Genomic DNA, 20935 nt, shown 5'->3' with positions numbered 1-20935 from the left:
AGTTAATTAAACCTTAGGATTCCAATTACCTGTAAGGGAATTATGAAGAAAACACTATAAAAGGAAGCAGAAGATTGGAATAGCCAAAAAGAAAAGAGAACTTCAAAAACATATCTGTACAGAAATACTAACCAATCTGTTATTCAACTGAATGTCAATAATTTATCCTACTCATCTAAATATGCATGCCTTTTTCCCAGTGTATTTTAAGGCATTTCATTCCATAGAATCAATTCTTGAGGTTACCCCAAAAAACAGAACAGATGGAAAATAATGAGGAAAAAAACAAGAAGTCAAAACATAGTTATAATTTTTAACACAATTTAGGGATGAACAATTTTTCAGCTTCACTCTTGACAGAGAATTCACAGGATATGGAAAGCTATTTCTCCACTAGTGCCTACAGCATAACTAATACCCTAATGCTCATCTAAACAATTGATACACTAGGGTCAAATGAATATGAAGTCTAGACAGAAAAAAAGTAATATTTCTTGATAAATACCTCTTAGAAATGCAATTTTGTTATTAAAAATGTGGTGATTACCTAGTTCTTGTAGTCAAGTTTTAAGCTATTGCAATTTATTGACTTGAGCTACCCTGTCACAATTTAAGCCAGGTGAGAATATTTATTTTGTGTACCTTTACAGAGATGCTACCACTGCCTTGAAGTGAGCTCTATCATTAAATAAAAATGTATTGAATATACTGGAGCTTAGGTACAAAGGTAGGAACTTAAACATGTATTTTAAAGTTCTCTTCCAAAGGTAGTTTGCATTCAAAGTACTAATTCCTTCCAATTTACATCACTCTTACTTCTTGTCAGTAATGGTTTTCAGTCCTTCATTCAAGTTTTCAAGTTATTGAAGAATGCTTCTCTCCACCCCATGTAAAGTGCATTTCCAACTATAATGTACCCTCACAGGAAGTCAGTAAAACTGCAGAGTCCCTTTCATATGATGATTTGTTGAGGAGGTTTTTTTTCTGAGACATTGAGTCTGTGCAGTGTGGTCTCTTCCCTACCAATGCCTTAAGTACTTATATAAGACTCCAATTAACTCTGTCATATTCTTGCCATTTTTACAACCTGGTTTAATTCTTTACAAAACAGACACCTTCCTTGTGTTTCTTATTAATTCTCTGCATGCAATGACTTTTCTAAAAAAACTGCTAGAAGTTCAAAAAGCTTACTAATTAATTTCTTAAAGGCTCTAACTTGCATATTCAAATTTTCCAAGTGACTCTTCCCTTGATATAAGACAGTTTTCAATCACTTCTAATCACGTATTTTTCTGTTCTTGCCTTTCCCCCTCATCAATTTAAAAAGCAAAGCATACTTGATCTCGTCTACTTTTAATTAAAGGGCCTCTTTCCTTATAGGTTTTTCCTGATAATATCAGAAGTACTTTCTAGTGCTCTAGGCTCCTCCTACACTATCCTCCTACTCTAATGTTCTCTACAGAAAATGCGTGCCTAGTTGTGTAGATTTTTCTTGTCTGCTCTCCATTGACAGTACCTTCTTGAAGTCTTCCTTCATCCAAGTAATCTTCTATCAATTATACTTAAAGTGCACAGGTAACAATTTGCATACTTGCATGTATTATATAAATTTGTCTGGTTTGCATATTGAGTTGGAACAGTTCATAGCCTACAAACAATGAATCCTCTTTTTATATTACAAATATTTCCTCCCCCATCATCAAAAGTAAATGTTCCTTGAGATGTACAGTATCTTCTATTCAGCAGCAGAAGACTAAGAAAAGTAAGAATTAAACTAAATAAACAAGAATGTATGAAGAAGAGGGAGACAACCATGCTGAATGCACATTAGGAGAAAAGCCAACAGATTTGCTTAAAAGTAAGAAACCATCTAATGAAGAAAGCAGCAGTTCTTCACAGCAATTTGCTATAAAGGTGTTTAGATTAACAGGTCACAAAATACACAGAACAACTTGTCTCTATCAGCAAATAAATTCTTAAATCAGAAGAAAAGAAAATCCATTCAAAAACCAAATAATGAATCATCTTTTTAACATGTGAAGTTATCTGAAAGTACCCATTTGTCATCCACTATATTACACACAGGAAGACTGTTACTTACCTTAAACATGGATTTATAAAAAAAATATTCTCTTACTGTTTTTATGTATTCTTACTCAGGAATATGAGTAATGCTTCCATAATGTCACTGTAGTTATTACTTTCTGTCAGTCCCAAGAGATATTGACACTTCTGAAAGATGTTGCTAGTACAAATATTAAAACCTTCCATTTAGCTCCAGCTATGTACACATGCTCATAATTTTCAATTTTGACCACTGGTTCTGAAATTCTTAATATTCCTATGTTTGTCTACATGTCCAGACACTGATTGATCTTTTAAGGAATTGCAGTTGACCTGGCCAAATGATTTTGAGCCTGGAAGAATATATTAGCTGCTCAGTTTTCATCAAAGAGATATTCTGATGCCATGGTAATTTGGGAACTTTATTTTGAATATTATGTATTATGCATAATCATTTACTATGTCATCTGTGTTTCTTCATCAACTACTAGTACTATACAGCAATTCAAAGGTCTTTATCATTTCCTTGTCAAAAGTTATCTCCTTAGGAATGTCACATAATAGAAACTACATCAGTGTTCATCACTCTTGTCACTGATGTGCATGGGGAGAATTTACAATGCCCAAGCACTTTTTAGATTACTTTTCACAGCTAACACCTTGTTCATCTTTCTCAAAGTACTAAGGCTTCTTACATTTCTGTTTAGTCACTTATTTTTCTTCTGACTGGAAATGAGTCATACAATCTGGATCTATACTTTTTTAAAAAAGCAAACTACCCATCAGTTACCAAGAACAGTACTTCTTTTTCTAGTATCTGATTTCTTGTTTTCTCAACCTTGTTTGTAATGATTTCTCTGACCTAACTTTACCCAGCTAAATGTTATTCCCACTATCTTAAACTAAGCATCTCTTATAAGAGTGGGATGAATTCCCAGCTAGACATGCCTGTCTCCCTTTATTACCTCTAAAAGAGCACAAACAGCTAACAAACTCAGCTAATATGTAGCCTAGAGCAAGTAATTTGAAATGTTAAAATGGAAAGTGTATAGCATTAGTTTACCCACTTGTCTCCTTGGAGACATGATGAAAAAATATATATGCTTTAATGCACTCTAAAACTCCACTGTGACCTCAGAAGTGAAATTCCCTAAAACACAATCTCCTTCCAAACCCTCTTGGAATTCCCTATCTCTGGAAAGATGCTTTTCAATTTGATGGTCCATTTTTCTTCTTCTAGAAACCAGGTACACATTAATTCATTTGGGGCATTGTCCCAAATGTTCACTGTGTTTGGAGAACCTGAACCATTGCACTTTTTCCTCTCTAGAAGCCAGGTTTGCCTGTCACTTCCACCCCACAACTTCCAAACTCTGCCAGTGGACCCTTGTGAAGGGCCCTGTGATAATGATTTTCACTTTGTTAGTCACCTGCACAGTTTATAACTCTCCCTGTTAGTGGTCTCTGGTCTCATTATCAGTTCACATTGGTTCTGGCAACTGAAGAGTTGCCAATTGGTTACTTTAGTTCTTTTCAATTATTCATATTGATTACTTTGACAAATGTGACGTACATGTCAGCCTGGAAATACAGACAAAGCAGAGAGGCACAAAGCCCTCTGTTTTTATTGCAGTGGCTGCTACAAGTAATATTGTAGACATTTCTACGCAGTGAAAGCTCAAGAATAAAGAATATATATTTCTTCCTGTATCCAGAACCTAACACACTTTGATGAATATTTTAACAGTATTAATCAAAAGTGGTAATCATCTAATGTCTTCTTTAATAGCATCTTATGCACATCTTGGAAAATATGGCTTCTTATCTATTTGAGCAATCTAACACTTTAGATTTCTTTCTGCCTTCTGGAAAATTCCTACACTAGCCTCTCACATTTTCCTAAACAAATTGTTTATTTACAGGTTTTATTGCCCTTTCCTACTTAACTGTTGTATCTACTTCTTGAATTTTGACCAAGCTATCAACTCCAAAATGCTAATTCAATGAAAGTGCTAGAAATGTCACATATTTCCTAAAGATGCTTATGCAAAAACTGATACAGGGTAAGATCTCAATTCAATGAATTAAGCCTCACTTTTGGATCTTTAGGTGCTCAGTTTGGTAAATTTGTTTTTTAATATATACAATTAATTAATTAGTAGCACAGAATTGCATGTAGCTGTTTCACAGTCTCTCACAATGTTTACTGTTTCTCTCTCCAAGGGCCTTTAACAGTATCAACCTTCCCCCTCACCAAGAGTTGGTTTTTTTTTGGAGCAGGTCACTTACTTTGTAATCCGGTCAATGTTAGCAATTTGCTTCTGGTTCCGGATTATTTCTATAGCTGCCCAAAGATGCTGGATAGCCTTTGTATCTGCCTGGCGTCTCTTCGTGAGGCGTGCCATGACCTGTTTACCTGGTCAGCTGCAGCCAATAAATAAAAAAAAAAAAAAAAAAAAAAATACACCAAAAAGTTAACCAAGAATTGTAAAATGAATTACATGAAATATGATTACAAGAAAAAATGCGTTGTTGCATAGCTGTTCAATTTGTATATAATAACATGTTTTCAAGTGCTTAAAGAGCAGTAAAAAATGAAAAAAAAAGTTTACAAGAACCCCTTTCATATCATATAATCTAAACAGAAGAAAAAAGACAAGCAGTAAAATATATTAAATCAATAGCAAATTTAGTTCATATTTCAGTTGCCTATATTTGGTAAAAGTGCAAATCTACCCCAGCCTGAAGCTGCCACAGTCTCCTGCATTGCCTGAAGCCCTTAAAAAGAGAGAGTGGTACTTGACTGCATCATACAGTGGAAGCATGAATTCTGACACAGAGAAAAAGCTGGACCCATAAACCACAGTTCTTGGAGTATTACCTTCATGTTCTTATCATTTACAGCTATTTTTAAGAAATCCATTCTATGAGGAGAAACTAGAAGTGTATTTTCATGGATGATAAGTATTAAAAAAAAATATTTTGGAGCAGTTCCATTTTCTGTAACATGCTAAAGCCCAACCAAAGTGCTTCTGATGGCATTTGCCCATCTAACCAACCCTGAACAGGAACATAATGAGCATCTGGCTTTGTTTACAAATTTTCCAAAAGCTGGAGGCAATGAGTACAGATAAGCCATAAATCGCCTACAGCTCCACTACAGGCACCGAATCCCTTTTTAAAAGCTTAACGATGCATTTTGATCACTAAATAACTTTCTCCCATTGCCACCACTTTCTCAATGAAAAAAATGACTGATTTATGAGTGCTACCAAGGTCTATAATTTATTTTAGAGCTCTGTCCTCAGAATGAACCCTGTGGTATGCATGCGGGTATTTGTAGCTAGCAGAATATTAACTTCAGTAACCCAAAATAATATAAAAAATGCAAAAACATTTCACCATCTGTGCAATGTTAAAGATGGGAATTTAAGTACTAAAAGTGTCCCTGCTCTCAAATTCAGAAAAATGAAATGGATTTGAGTATTCCATCAGTTGCAGCAATGTAATTTTCAAGTCTATGGGACCTACAGGTACTTATCAAAGAGGACTCTCAGGTTTTCGATCTGATATAAGCTCAGCAACATGCACTAACTTTAGAGGTGAAATTAAACGAATAGCAACATTCCATTATTAAGGATAAGAAACTATTTAACAGCATTATACTTTATGTTATGTACCCCATTTAAAGAAAAAAAAAAAGGAAAAGAAAAGGTGATGTGAAGTGGTAGGTACACGTCCAGGTCTGTGAGGCATTCCTGGCTGCAGGAGATATCAGGGAAGGGCAGAACAGAGCAGCACATGAGAAGATATGGTGTGGTCACACATTGATCCCACACTTCAGCTTTAGAAATCTTCTCTCTCTGGGGTTTAGAGCAAGGGCAACTACAGGGATCCCCCAGAAAAAAAAAGGCCAAGAATAGAGTTTTGAAGGAAAGATAAGAGCGAATGTGACAGACACACTAAGAGTGACAGCAGTAGATAGCATCGCCTGACAATGATTCAGAGAAAGAAAGTCTCTGTTTGGAACAGTGGGAAAAGACACTGCATCCCTGTGAGCTCCTGTGCATTCATTTCACAGAACAGGAGGCCACTGCAAGTTAAAAACAAACCTTCTAATTTGTAAGAGAAACATATAACTATCTGTAGAATTTAATTTTTAAGAGAAATAAAGCATAAAAAAAATTTATATCTTATCGCAAAAAGCAACAATCTTTACAGACCTATTGTTTTAGCATAAAATTTCTTTCCTAACACAGACATGACTGAAAGATCATTCTTCTTATTCCTGCTTTCTACAAACTCTCTTCTACAAAAGCTGTCAGACAGCTTAGCAAGCTGGGCACGGGGTCTCTTGCACAGCATCACATCCCCATACGAGGAGCAAGTGCTGTCCTTCTTGACCCCGATAGCGGTGTGAGACACAGACCAGTTCTCAGTTTATTTAGTAATCCCAACTCCTTTAAAAATAGCCACTGTTTCTGGCAGCCCAGCATATGGCTGCCATGTGAGTGTCACACCCAGCACAGGGGACGTGGGGTTTTCTCTCACAGCCTGTGATGCCTGTGCCCAAGGCACAGCTCAGGGTTCTGGGGAAGCCACCTGGGGAAGGCACCTGCCACCTCTGCATGGCCCCAGAGCCCTGCCCTGTAGCCAGAAGCAAGGCTGGCCTTTGGGGACAGGGAATTCCTGCTTCTCCAGGCAGGAGGCAGGGAGAGTGAAGGAGCTCTGTAACCACGAGCTCCTGAAGCCCCTGGCTGCAGAATGACCATGGGACCACTGATCCCTTTGGAATGTGCTTTCAGAACAAACTCTCCAACCAGCCCCTCGCCCCATCCTTATCGTGATGTGTTGGCTTGAAGCACGCCCAGGCCATTCTATGGCTAACTCAGGCCTCAGGACAGCTGTGTACCTCCCATCCCTGGATGCTGCAGGGCCAGAAGTCACCCCCCAAAACACAGCCCACGTGGGTGACCCCCAAAACAGCTCCCTGCTGCTGGCCCCTGCTCCCACTGCTGCACACACAGGCACGGCCGTGGCTCTTCCCCTCTGTTTGTCTGGAATTAACAGCAAGACAGACACACACGGGACACAGCAACCTGTTCTGTTTCCTTTTTTTGTTTTTTCTTCAAGATATAATAATTTTAGCAGGTGTTCTGCTGAAAAAGAATATACATTTCACTTTCATAACTTTGGTTTCCTATTTAAGGGCACTTTCGTTAAACTCAAGAGCTGAAACTCTAGTACTGAAATAGCAGCTCTTACACACCATACTGCCAAAAATACAAAACCAAGGGGTTTTTTTTTCCAAAAGTCCAGAATACTTTAGTGTTATTTTAATCTTTTAATTGCATGATGTAGAAAAAATATAGTCTTTTTACATTACAGAAAAAGCTTAAAAGATTGTGGCATATTTCTTGCTGTTCATTGAAGTCACTCTTCCTCTATGGTAAAACTAACCACAACATTCTACTGCCTGCACTCCTGCAAAAATACAAACAGCTTTCTATATTACTAAAGTATTTTAAAGGGAACTTGTATCCAACTGTTAATAGTTCATACAATGCTTTTGAGAGCTACTTCCAAGCAACAGAAAATCCTCCCGACGTCTCCACAGGAACAACTTATTCAGACAAATATTAGTTTACATTTTAACAGGAGATATGTTAGAGTCATAAATCTGTATTTATCACTTCTGATTATGTGTGGGTTCACACACACATGCAGAAGAGAACAAGAATAAACATGCAGTGCGTGTCAGTATGTATAAAAATCTGTGGCTCAGAGGTTAAGTATTGAAAAGGCTGATTCACCCATGCAGTCTTCTGAAGAAGTCTGAAGTCCAGAGACTCTTTAAAACCACAATACTGGATTGTACATTTACAGATAAATGATTGAAAATGTTACTCATCGTCCTCTTTTGTTATAGCATTCATTTTAAAACCCTGGTACAAAAAACTAAATGCTGAAGTAAACATTCATTTCCTTTGTATGATTTGCTAGACACTATGCTCATTTAGCTATGGTACCCCTGTCCATACAAAATTATTTGCTACATGGTACTTCTGTCATGTTTTGTTAGCAAGTTTCTGGCAGAATACAGCTTCTAAGAGAAAGAAGATGACTGAAAATCTAGGAATTTATATCAGCAGGATCTGTCTTAGGTTTTGTAGGCATCCAGGAGACTTGCAGATTCTAAGTAATATCCTAACAGAGAAAGTTTCGTATGGCTGATGCACCAGCTCGCACACTTCCATCACACCCTCACTCACACAGGACTGAAAGCAAAGTATTTATGTTCTCAATTTTCAACTCTCTAACTTTTCCTCATGCACACTGAGAACGGTTTTACTGTACTTAGTATTTTGAATCCCTCTTTAATGTCCTAACCACATTTTGAAAAGTACACCACTTTACTGTGTGCAGCTTTCCTCAAGAGCCAAACGCTACCCACACTTCTCACAGGCAGGCTCAACAACCTGTGCTTTATCTTGTGAACACACAAGATAAGACACGCAGAGCCCGGCTTATCTTCGCCAGGCCCAGCACAGCCTCGCGTGGCGGCGGCACAGCAGTGGCAAGGCAGACCCTGTCAAAACAACAAGGCTACCAGTCATGAGCACACACTGGGCTGACCCAAACGCTGCACAGCTGTCTGCTGCAACACTGGTGGATATGGAAATCTGAACTGCAAGTCAAAATAAACAAAAATCACCTTGCAGAATGTCAAGGAATTTAGTCCAAGGAAGCTCCTGACCTGCTGCTTGCATCCCATTTAGCAGATACTATCAAGTACTAAGTTTAGCTAAAAACTCTCCCTACACCCAGGAATAACTCAAAGGTATTCAAATCTTGCCACGTGTTAGCTGTTAAATACCATCATCCAAGCAAAATATGATGCTTCTGAAAACTTAACTAATAATTTAAACTTTGCACTGAAGCAGACGGCGTTGCAGTTGGGTGCTGCTGCTCTGATGGGAGCTGCTAATTAAGAGCTGACAAGTAGTGGCTTGTTAAATCTTGGGTTTGTACCTCACACTAAGTGAGGCTACCTGTGGTGCTCAGCCCTTCCAGTGCAAAGTCAAACAGGTTAAACTCCATCCCTGCTATCAGCCACCATTTGGATGGGTCTCTCTGTACACTTAATTGCAATGGAAAGAAGGTTTAAGGAGTTGATCCCTGCCACTGCTCAGCTACTGCTTGCTGCCTTTTGGCCTCACAGCTCTGGGACTTGCTATTGTTTCTTCCACAATGTGCAGTGAAAGATTTTAGGCTCAGCAGCAGGAAGAAGCTAGGCTCAGTTCTGGTTTTTGTGGCTTTCATGCTGAGTTTGGGTGGTTTGGGAACTTAAACAAGTCTCAAATTCATATTTATAAGTACTTTATAATACAGGGTCTAGTGTTTCTTAAAGTTTAACTTTTTATAGTAGGCATAAAACTATATAACTGTAGTACAAAGAGTTCCAAATGTCTAGCTTTGATCTGGCACTAAATAGGAGTCTACCATTAAAATCCAGATTTGCAAATTGATGCAGAGTTTGGGTCCCTGGACTTTATACAGATCTTCATTGTACTGTGAATTTCTGCAAGCTTAAAATTTAGTTTACAATTTAAACGGCTGTCAAATCATATCTCTCATCACTGGTGTAGTGGGAGTGCGAACTCTTAGTCTTCCCCTCCTACAATAATTGTGATTAAAAGTGGTAATTATTCTATTTTTACCTAGGAAAGGTACAGGTGAAAATGTCTTGACTGAGCAGCAGCATAGGTCATGCATGGGGCAAAAACAAGAGGTTTAATTTCATGTTTGCCTTCCATAGTTGGTGATCCAAAAATGTGGGGAGAAGCTGCTAGGGTGAGGACAAAGCTTTTGGTAGGAGAAATTTCGTATTTTGCTGACCATTTGTCTTCATGAGGAGGCAGGATTACAGGCATAACCAAGGATTTGCTGGGCACCTGGTAGCAGGAGCTCTTTTGTAAGACTGAAGGTTATCAGAGATAAAGATTTTGCATACAAAGTAATTTTCAAATGTTGAAGAATGAACAAGTGGTTTGGTGTATTAGATACTTATTTTGGATTTAATCCCAATACACTAAAATCAACAAATGCCTTTCTGCTGACTTTCCAGGGTTTTGGAGTAAACTTTCAACTGCTGTCTGATTGCCACATCCTCACAATAAAAAACTTACAGATGTGTTGAATAATGTTAGTGAAACTGAAAGATGTAAAAGAAAGCTTATGGCTGAAATAGGCAGTAATTCTTTGTCAATTAAACTAAACTCAGAAAATTAAACAATAAATTAATAAAAGCTACTGAATTCTGCAGTGTTTTTGTTTGTTTGTTCTTGGGGTTTTTTTTATTTTGTTTTTGTTTTTTATTAGATTAATTCAGGCTGTAGTGCTGTCATTTTGGTAGTTATTAAAATACAGATTTTTAGATGCTGAATGCATTTCATTCCTAATGAAAATCTTTTCATTTCACTGTTAGCTTAAGGTCTACACAGTCTATTCAAAGGAAGAAAGTTTATTAGCATAATTATCCTAAATACTTCCTATGTTTAAGTGCAATACCCCTGCTGAGGTGTGCAGCTCCACCTTTTGCATTTCCCAACTGCAAGGTTTGTAACCTTGATGCAATGCAACTTTTTGAGTGAGGTTTTGCACAGCCCCCTGAAGTGCAGTACAGACACAAAACAGGACTGCATGAATACAGAACTGTCATGTTTTGCTTCATTCTCTCTGCAATTTAATTTTTTCCCAACTCCTGTACACAGAATACATGAAAGCTTTTGCTTTTACCTTGTGCCATTTCAAGATGGCAGTGAGCCACTGTAGAAATCAGAGCCAAGGACATTACTTTTACTACACATATGTGCAAGGTCTATTTTAATCTCTGATACTGCATTTATTTCACTTGTATTGTATTCCATTCATAATGATTAAGTAAATGTCCTTCACTGGGGCTAAGGCACACAGCACTTGAATGTGCTCAGACATTTTGAATCATCAGTATACAAATGGTAGAACTCTTTATTTTTCTTTTGGTGCCAAACTTGGACTTTCTTGTTTAATTAACTCACCCTGTAAGAGAGAATTTGACACAAATGCTGAGGTGCCAACCCAAATTTCTAAAAGTGTAAGTGCAAACAGAGTATAACAAAATCTGATACAAAGCATCAACACAAGATGCTGAAAAAGACTGAATAATAGCCAAATACTCCAAACAAAGGCTGTCAAACTGGTCTTGTTGGCTATCAAACAAATATATGTACAGAACTAAAATGCATTCTGTTGCCTCTCCAGCCAATCCCAGTCTGGAATTCCACAGACAACAGCAAATGCTATCTTAGTATTTGAAAGAAACTTGCTTTGTTCCCATCTGGCAGAAATCAGTGAATAAAACTTTATCTAGCAACACAAGTTTGGAAAAGAGAAGTGCACAGCTGCCAGAGATAGCAATGTACTTGAAAGAACTGAAAGCAAAGAACCAAAGCTGTATTCAGCAATGTGGCTACACCAGCTTCTTTCAAATTACTTTTCTGGTGATGGTCATCATGTTTTACTCTTAGTATTGTGCCTAGGTGAGCTGAAGCTCATAATACATTTTTTGCTACAGATCTGTGTTAAGATAAGGTTCCACATTAATCTTCTAAAATAAGCGATCTTCTAAAATACCAACTTTTAATTGGCATTCAATATAATGACAGTTTTTATAGCCAATAAGAAAATTAGCAGTTACATAGGAACTTCAAGAACCACACAAGTTTCTGTTTTACTGAGAAAATATTATTTCAAAGTAGTTCTAGGGAGGTTTATACTGGACATTAAGAGACATTTCTATAACTGCAGGGTGGTCAAACACTGGAACAGCCTTTCTAGAGAGGGGGTTCATCCCCTAAGCCTCTAAGTTTTTAAGAGACATTTGGCATTTTCCTTTAATAATATGATTTAACTTTTGGTCAGTCCTGAAGTGGTCAGGCAGTTGAAGTAAATGATACTGTAGGACTCCAGCAATTGAAATATTCTTTTCTATTCTACTCCTATTTTATATGACCACTGAAAATGCATACACTGTTAATGCATTTATCAAAGTTCTGAACATAATTCCAGTCAAAAAACCAATTTGGTTTGGTTTGGTTAAGGCTTAATTAATGAAATTAAGTTATGCTAAATAGTTTCCACAATGGAGCTTGAACTAGTGTAAGTTGCTTTAAAAATACAGTTCTTGCAAAATGATGCAAGTTTCTCATTAAGATAAACTTCAGCTTCCATAGTAACAAAGTCTCTTACTTTCAGGATGAGGATGTACTAGACTAATATTAAATAGACTTTAAGCTGTTCATCTCCAGTCTACTCATCTCGGGACAAAGAAAATTTCTATACAAAAGATGGTCCAACACGAGGAACTTCAACATCACTAGATAATACATGGCTCACACAAGGTGTAAAAAGCTCATCCTACATATTTCTTGTCCTCTATCATGAAAAATAATGAGTTCTCATCAGATTTGTTTGTTTGAGGAGTTATCAAAAATAATGCTTGCACCCAAGTTGCTGTCAGCAGCACTCTGGGCTCCCCTGTACAAATGCACATGGACATGGACACAAGCAAGCCACACACACCAGCCTTGATGAGAGAGGCTTCAACTAACATGTTTTACCTTCCATTTGCCAGACTAAGAGCATGAAGAGCGCCAGCTACAGAAGATTAAATGACACGTGGTGATAGGATCATGTTCTGAACCCACATTGCACACTAACACAGGCTTTCTGTGGTTTAACTCCACCCACTACCAAATCCCGTATTTTCCAAAGCAGCCTGAAGCTAAAGCACTGAAAGATGCTCACAGAGAATCCATGGAAGGAGTTAACTCCTAATGAGCAGTCTAGGCTATTTCCCCATGTAGACAAGCCCTTAGTAAATAGATGCTTCCTGTCCTCTCCCTGGCTGTACGAGCAGAGATGATTAATGCAGCTATGCATCCTGACAGGCTCCAATGCTCACTTGGTCGTAAAACGGGAAAAATCATGGCCGGAGAAGGCTGATGGCGAGGGCTGGAATTTCAGTTTGGATGATAAATAGATGCCACTTTGATTCTGCAACTCCCTCTAATAAAAAGTGATAGGTGGAAGACATCTTAGGAAATGCTAAGAAATATAAATGAGAAGAGTAGCTCCTTCTCTGAAAGCAAGCTTTTGATCATCATCTTCCTTTCTGCTCTGAAAGCTAAGGAGCTTGGTTGTTTTGTAAGCCTCAACTGAACTGATGCAGTAAATTTCTCTGTCACTAAGTAAGGTATAATAAATAAGGTATGATGACATAAATAAACACATGATTTTTCATGGTATATTAGCAGGGAATGTAGTTCTGCATAAGGTCAGTTTCACACTAAACAATGAGAAAGAGAGATACATTTTCCAGGTCAAAGAATTATGAATGTATTGAAAAGTACTAAATCACAAAAAGGATAAATTCATTGCAGATTATACAAGCTGTATGATAGATAACACAAAGCTGATGTTGATTTTTTTTTTCCAATTTAAGGTGAGATTCCAAATTGCTGGGCTCTTTTCTCTTTCTCTGAACTACACAAAACTGACACTATCTTCAAAGTACAAATTGTAATTCTGGCGGTAGCAACAGGACCTAAACCTTAGATGTTTGTAACAACTATTCCTCTACCAGCCTGAATTTTTATTGACTAAAGGCAGCTGAATCAATTTTTGTTGCTCCTTAACAAAAACAAAGTCTGCCTGAACTTGTTTCTTTCAAAGCTCTTCTTTTTAGCCTCTCCCTCTCTATAAATAAAAGCACAGCTACAGAACTCCTAAAACTACTTAGATATTGAATTATTTTAAAAGTGAGCATGTTATGCAGGCATGACCACTTTTCTCCAGCAATAAGGCCACAAGCAACATTAGCTCAGAGGAGACTTTCTCTTGTCAACAGTCATGTCCAGGAAAGCTGATACTATGTAAAGAAAAGAAGCACAATTCTGAACCAACTAAGGTTTCCAAACTGAAGCTCCTTCAAGGCCAATATACCTGGGCTTACCCTTGGAAACTTTCAGAAATACACTCAGAGCATTAAAGCACATTGATCTGTAACGCAGGTAAGATGAGCCTAAGAAAAACACTGCCAAAGCTTACAGGCTTCTACACCATTAATCAAAAGAAACTTTCAGGTAGGGAGAGGATCAGATTCTAAAATCTGAGCTTTAGATCCTGCTTCTGAAATTCAAGGTGAATATCAGAAATAATGGAGCTGAAACTTTTATGCAACACTCTCCCAGATGTGGGACAGTTCATCAAGAGAAAGAACAATGCATTGTGGAAATGGAAGCCTTTCCCCTAGTGCTTACCTTGCTTAGCTTTCTCTTCTGTGTTTTTTAGAGAATGTATTTCCTAGATTGGGCACAGACATCTGGCTTAAAAGTACAATCTGAAGTATATTTAGAGCATATGTTCTCTCCTTCACAGGCAGTACCCAAACTCACTAATTACATGCATTCCTACACAGCTTTCCTCTCATCCTGCCCCAAACCAATTCCATCATCACTTCCTAGTGAAGCCTTAATCCCTATCCATATATGAGATCCATTTTTTTATTTAATACCACAAAAGATAATTTATTAAGTTTGCACTTTCTTACTTCAGATTGCCCTGAGGTCTCCACCCCAAAACGTTCATGTCTGGACAAGGACAAAGTTTGCCTAGAGGACAATTTACAGACAAGTGAGAACAGCAGTTTTCATGAAAACCAATGTACAGTGAAAAACAACTGCATTCATAACTAAACAATCCTGAAGTGGAAAACAGCTGAGTATAATCATGATCCTTTTCTTTTTATCTTTGCTGCAAAAGTTAATAAACGGAAAAAATTAAGAAAAGAAGTTTCAAAACCATAAACTTTATAAAGAGAAACCTTAAAAGTCTAAACATTACTCAAACAAAGAAAGATCTTCCAAAGATCAGAGCAGATGATGGAAGCATGTTGCCATTACTTCAGATAACACCAATTTCTCAGCAAACCTCATAATAGCTGATGTCAAGAAAGCCTCATCCAACCATTTCAGGTTGGTATGTCCCTCCTATATGCTCTTTAGAAGAGGCAGGGGTGGAATATGCCACTTAACTTTATAACCAACTCTTGTTGTGGCTCATTGGGTGGCACAGGTTGGGAAATGGGTTTTTCTGGCACGGATTTTTTCCCAATACTGTAACCTGGGACTGCACTCTCAAATTTGTTGAGCTGTTTCAAAGACCTTGGTCCAAGTTCTAGTGTGATCTCTTTTATATTTTTTCTATTACCTACAGCTTTCAGATGCTTCTAACTCCTATTTCTCATCTTCTCTTACCTGAAGCCAATTTACATGTCTTTATTGTTTAATGCAGAGAATTATTCTCCAGGTTTCTCAAGGACCAGCTGCAGGTGAATGGAATGATGCATTTTTTTCCTGAAAATCCATTTCACATCAGCCTGATTCTTGCATGTTATATCTGTTCTGTACCACTTCCTTGGTAAAATTAATACTTTGACTAGTGGCTTGCTATTATATTCATATGTATGTCTATGGCAAAGAGCCCTGTGCTCTCTGGGACTCCACCATTTTCTACATTCACAGAATGATGTTCTGTGTCTCCTCTGGTGGGCATATCTGAAACCTATTTCTTCAAGCACTGATGATGGTGATGTCAATGACACAGAGCAGATTACAAAGGCTCTTTGGGGAGCACATTACTTCCTGAACACTCAAGAGCTCTTCCTGTTCTATCATTATCTAGGGCTGAGCTTTATTAAAGGCAACAGGACCATACTGTTCTATTCTCATCCATTTCCTTTAGACAACCAAACATGGGATTAATAATTTTGTCAGCAAAACTAGGACTTCATTTTTCAGATTATTTCAGTTTTAACTACTGCCAAAATTTGGCTGGGATTTTATTTTACTCCTTTAACCTGAATGCAGATAAATGATAGGGAGCTCTGACAGCGACACAGCCCAACAGGGGGGGGAAATTCCTAGATGTGCAGCACATAACTGAATAGTGTGCCATCCCTGTGGCTACCAACAGAAGTAAAAGCCCAGAAAAATTAACTAATCTTACAGTCAGCTTCTCCTAAATTTTAGAAAATGTCATTCATGAAATATACCCTCCTGTTGTGATTTCTGCAAAAATGTTTCTACGAAACACAAAGAAAATAAACTGCAAGAATATCGCAACATTATGGTGTTATCACAAAGGCCAAACCTGTTGACTTAGAATTTGGATTCACAATACACTATTCTTCAGGAAATGAAATACTGGAATTCTGGCAATCTTTCCAATCAATATCTTATTTCACCAGGTAGAGTTCTTTCAACCTAGGCAGAAGACCAGGAGTCCACTATGCTGCTGGAGCACCTGCCTGGAATGACTTCAGTTGTGGTGCCTGATGCTGAATGAGGCATTTAACTTGGGCTCCTTCACCAAGCACTAGAAACTACATGAAACACAGTCTAACACTTCATCATCCTCTTAAGCTGCTCCCTGTCCTACAGGACTGAATGCAAAGTGGAAGCAGTGTGGGTCATTTGCTCCTGGCAGAGTTTTTGAAGCTGGATTACCAGATTGCATGATTTCTCCTTAGGAAAGTGGTTATTTTCTCTCAGGGGTGTAACTTTTCTTCTCATGTAAGTCAAATCCATTAATGAAGAACACCAAGTCTAAACCTGGGAGGAACTGGTAAGAGCAGTGATTTCCTTACAGGCTTATACAGCTGCTTCTCTTTGGTATACTCTCATGCTAAAATTCCTTCTAAAATGGTTTCTAGAGTGTGCTCAGCCCCCATTTCTCACTTGTTCATGCCTGTTTCCTAGAGATTTAATTTAATTTTTTGTTTTGCTCTTTTGAGTACATGACAAAAAGCAAGACTATGAGAGCTTCTTTTAAATTGAGGAGCAAGGTTTCTTTGTTTCAGTGAAAAAACTGAGGCCCCTGTGGGTGACCACAAAGTCACCAATGCCTTATTCTACTCTATAGCATGAAATCTAAGATGTTTTCCACTGTTTTCACCTTCATTAATAGAAACAGAATGTGTTCCTCCAAGTGATGACATGCTGAAGGAAAACCTACGGGATACTGAACTGGTCATTTTTAACTGAAGAAAGAAAGAAAAAAAAGGTATTGTTTTTAAAAGCTTCACATCTGCTCCCACACTGCTGAGAGATTCTGACTTTTACTACCTTTTTTCTGTTGCAAATAGTCTGGCATTTATTTTTAGACATGCGATTTCCTACTGAAATCAACTGTGGTTTACAGTCTTTAGTGAGTTCCAACAACAGAAAAAAACTCCTTTTGAGGAGCATTGTCAGGTATTGTTTGTAGGAGAGTGCTGTCACCACAGCAGTCAAACTAATTTAAAGCAAGAAATTGCAACTGCAAGAAATTTTACTGTCCAGTCTAGCAGCATGGCTGTTAAAGCAGACATTGTTCTGTCTTCATTCGTGCTCTTACTGCAGCCTTGGAGCCATAATGGTTTTGGTGTGCTAAGGAAGACACTGACATTCATGTCAGTCTCTGGATTGCAACTTCTGAGTTTATGACAGATGGGAAACCAACAGAGGAGTTAAAATCCTGTGAATCCACGCACAGCTTATAGCCAGTAGCCATCTGGCTGGGGATCTACATAATACCACAAGAGGATGACAAAAAAAAAAAAAAAAAAAAAAAAGGCAGTTTCATTTGCACTTCCATTTCTCATCCCCTTCTTTGTCCAATCTGGTTTGAATATACTATCTTACTTATACTTATTGCAAATAGCCTTTCAGAGATTTCATATAGGTTAAACAACTACAATATTTTCTTACTAGCACTTTCCACACAGAAAAGTAAATTCAGTGTTAGTCAAAATGTCCAACACATGACAGCATATAAGGTTTTCTATGGTAACAGACAAATAGGCAGCATTTAAGTGAAGTGTAAGCATTTAAAGGAAGAAAAGAGAAGAGAAAGCATCAAGCAACCCCATTCACCAGGCCTTCCAGTTGCTCTAAAAGCAATTCCAGGCAGAAAAAAAATGTAACACAGGGCCCCTACAGTGTAATTAGTTGAGAAAAAAAAATGTGGCCAACGAAAGTTACCTAACCTGTTCAGAGAAGAAAGAAGCTCTTTACCCCTAAAATGTTCTGGAAAGGCTGAAAATCTGGTTTTCAAAGCAAAAAAAGTAAAAGTTTTAGTAAAAACCCCTTTTGCACAGCAGTGAGTTTAGCTGGCTTGAGACAGGAAACATGCAAACCCTCCTTACAGACAAAAACCCTTTTTTGCCTCAACCTGCTGAAATGTTTAGCTAGACACTTTCAGCCCCTGCATGTTTGTTGGGGTTTTAGCTTTCTTAAAAGAGCAGACTTCTGATGTAAAGAGGAGAACCACTGCACCAAGAATTCTTTTCCCTGTGAGCTGTGTTGCAAAAATGAGAGCATATTAAGCAACTCAAGAACAGGAAATAACACTGACAAACAAAACTGATATTCTTTCCATAATGTGGTCACTCAGAGAAGGACATTTGAGACTTCATCTCCCCAAATCAAGAAATGTTTATTCTACTTTTGGCAAGGCTGCTGAATGCCTGTGTGCTCCTTCCTTCTAGTCCAAGTGTTTTATGATCCTTTCAGTGAAGCAGATTGTCACACTAGAGTACAAACGAACACTGAGCTGCACAGTTTTCTCATAAAGCTCTCTCCTTCGAAAAATGTTGTTTTATTGGTCCCCAGATGGCTTGTGGAAATACAGCAGTAGACATGTGGGAATGTATGTAAAATCCCCTCAGCTCACCTGGAGCATCTGGCTGCAGGTGATGGGAGCTGAAGCTCCAGCTCCACAGCCAGAATCCTCCCGTGGCTCTGTCCTTTTGTTACCGCAGCCTCCAACGTGAGAGGCTGGAAAAACGGATTGAACGCAGACGTCTATTCCTGAGCTAATCACTCCATGCTCCCTTCACACTTGACATGATCTACTCAAGGCTACAATTCATCTTGTTGTGAAGCCGACATTGCAAATAGGTCAGATGAATTAAGCCCTAAAATTAACTATTTCTCTCCAGGGAAGATAAAGTGAGATTAGGATGAGAAGTTGGTGTACCTGGATTTAAATCACACACTCTGCACTCAGGCTGCCTGTTTTAACCAGTGACTACACTTGCCTGGTATAAGGTCATGATTACAGCAGAAATTCTTACAGCTAAGGGCTCTAGCCAGCATATTATTGATTTTTCTGCTACTTTGCCTTTTTTGGATGAAAAATTTCATCAATATGTTTTCATTTTCCATATGGACATCTTTGAATAACTGAAGATATCTTACATTCCCCATCTGCCTAAAGAAAAGAAGTGCAGTTGTGTTTTTCATTGAGAAAAGCTTAAATAACTGCAATTTTTCCTGAAAAAAAAACCCAAACAAAGCCAGGGATATTTCCTTTATAACCCAAGTAATATCATTGCAATTTTAGTCGAAGATTAATGACAATGTCTGATATATACTATAATTTTCAATGGGAATAATGTGTATTTTGAATTTTTTTTCTTGTCAGATGGAGTTTTTAATTAAGAAAAAGTGCAGTGTAAGACACTTTTTAATTTTTCTCGTAAGAAGTGTGATTTTAATAAATGTGGTTATCTATCCAGACAAAATGGAACTGCAAAAGCATAAATGCAGAATTTTCTTCAGTGTTTTACAATAATACTTTGATCAAGTAGAAACAGCTAGAAAAGAAAATTAATATCCTTAGTTATTCCAAGAGGCTAATTTTCTCTAACTTTGATTCCTAGGTCACAAGGCTGTTTATTTCAGATCAGCAGTACCTACATATAAAATAAAACACAATTTTTTCATCCCTTTTTATAATGTTGTGGCCTTTGTCCTCTGTATCATATCACTACTGGAACCCTCATCTCATCCTCCTGTCTTTATCAGCACTCAGTTAATCAAATTTATTTGGTTGGTCCGAGCTTGATTCCTACATGCATTTTCTGATTACCTCCAAACAGTTTAACAAGTTCAATAAAAAAAAGCTGCAAACCTATAAGCAGTAAAAATTTCCCATACTGATGTCTTTGTCTTCAATAATTAAAAATAAACACCTTCCTTTATTCCTTCAGTTTGACCTTGACTTTTATGGACTCCATGCAAAGTTATAAAATGGAATGCAAAATAAATTTTAAAATGCTGAAACCCAGGTTTCAAGCTCTGTTCCCAGAGAAGCTGTATATGGAATTACAGGCTCACAGGCCATGCCCCAGTCCCTTCCAGGACCTCACTTTGGAGGAGTCATCCAGGACTTTACAGTTAGGAGTCATCTGATACCATAATTCCAGCCTTCAGCCTTGGAAGCCATCTTTATCTCTTCCATTGATTTATTAAGGGTTAATACAATATTTTTTTACCTGCTGAAACATGTTACTCTTTACTAATTTTCTGACTAAGAGGAAACTGCATCTGAATTTATTCCTATATGTTTTACTTACAAAGGAGGACCTCACATAGGATTTAATTCTGTATATACTCCTCATATTGCACTTCAAATAAAATATTTGAACCAGCGGTTGTTATTTAGAGCAAACCACAGAAATAAAAAGCGAAAGCAAAAATCAGATATAAAATACACTTCCATTTTTATGTCAAAAGAAATTGCCTACTTCATGCATTCAATTATCTTACTGCTGCTTATAAGAGATGGGGGATTTTTGCATGAACTATAACATCTGATTTTTACAAAGAGGTGAATGAATTCTCAAAGTAATGTGCATAACCCGTTCAAGTTCACTTCCATCTGATGTTGGCTCAGGCAGCTACACGGTTTCACAGCGTCACATCTCCAGGATCTTTTGTTTCAG

At 37.7% G+C, this 20935-nt stretch overlaps 1 protein-coding gene across 7 annotated transcripts in view; it reads right to left on the bottom strand.

Annotated features, from left to right (window-relative positions):
* ZMYND11 (zinc finger MYND-type containing 11) overlaps window positions 1-20935 on the bottom strand; it is a 104653-nt gene that overhangs the window by 56597 nt on the left and 27121 nt on the right. For 6 of the 7 annotated variants that reach the window (XM_079301755.1, XM_079301759.1, XM_079301761.1 and 3 more), the window contains exon 2: window positions 4354-4488. In XM_079301755.1, coding sequence (XP_079157881.1) covers window positions 4354-4469 — 116 coding nt within the window. In that variant the 5' untranslated portion in view covers window positions 4470-4488. Of the gene's footprint in view, window positions 1-4353; window positions 4489-15422; window positions 15445-20935 lie in introns of those variants that run through there. The other variant, XM_079301757.1, reaches the window with a different exon arrangement.

The sequence above is a fragment of the Erithacus rubecula genome (genome assembly GCF_903797595.1).
Source record: "Erithacus rubecula genome assembly, chromosome: 3".
Taxonomy (NCBI): domain Eukaryota; kingdom Metazoa; phylum Chordata; class Aves; order Passeriformes; family Muscicapidae; genus Erithacus; species Erithacus rubecula.
Note: the sequence above shows the minus strand (reverse complement) of the source record. Positions and strands in the feature narration are given on the sequence as shown.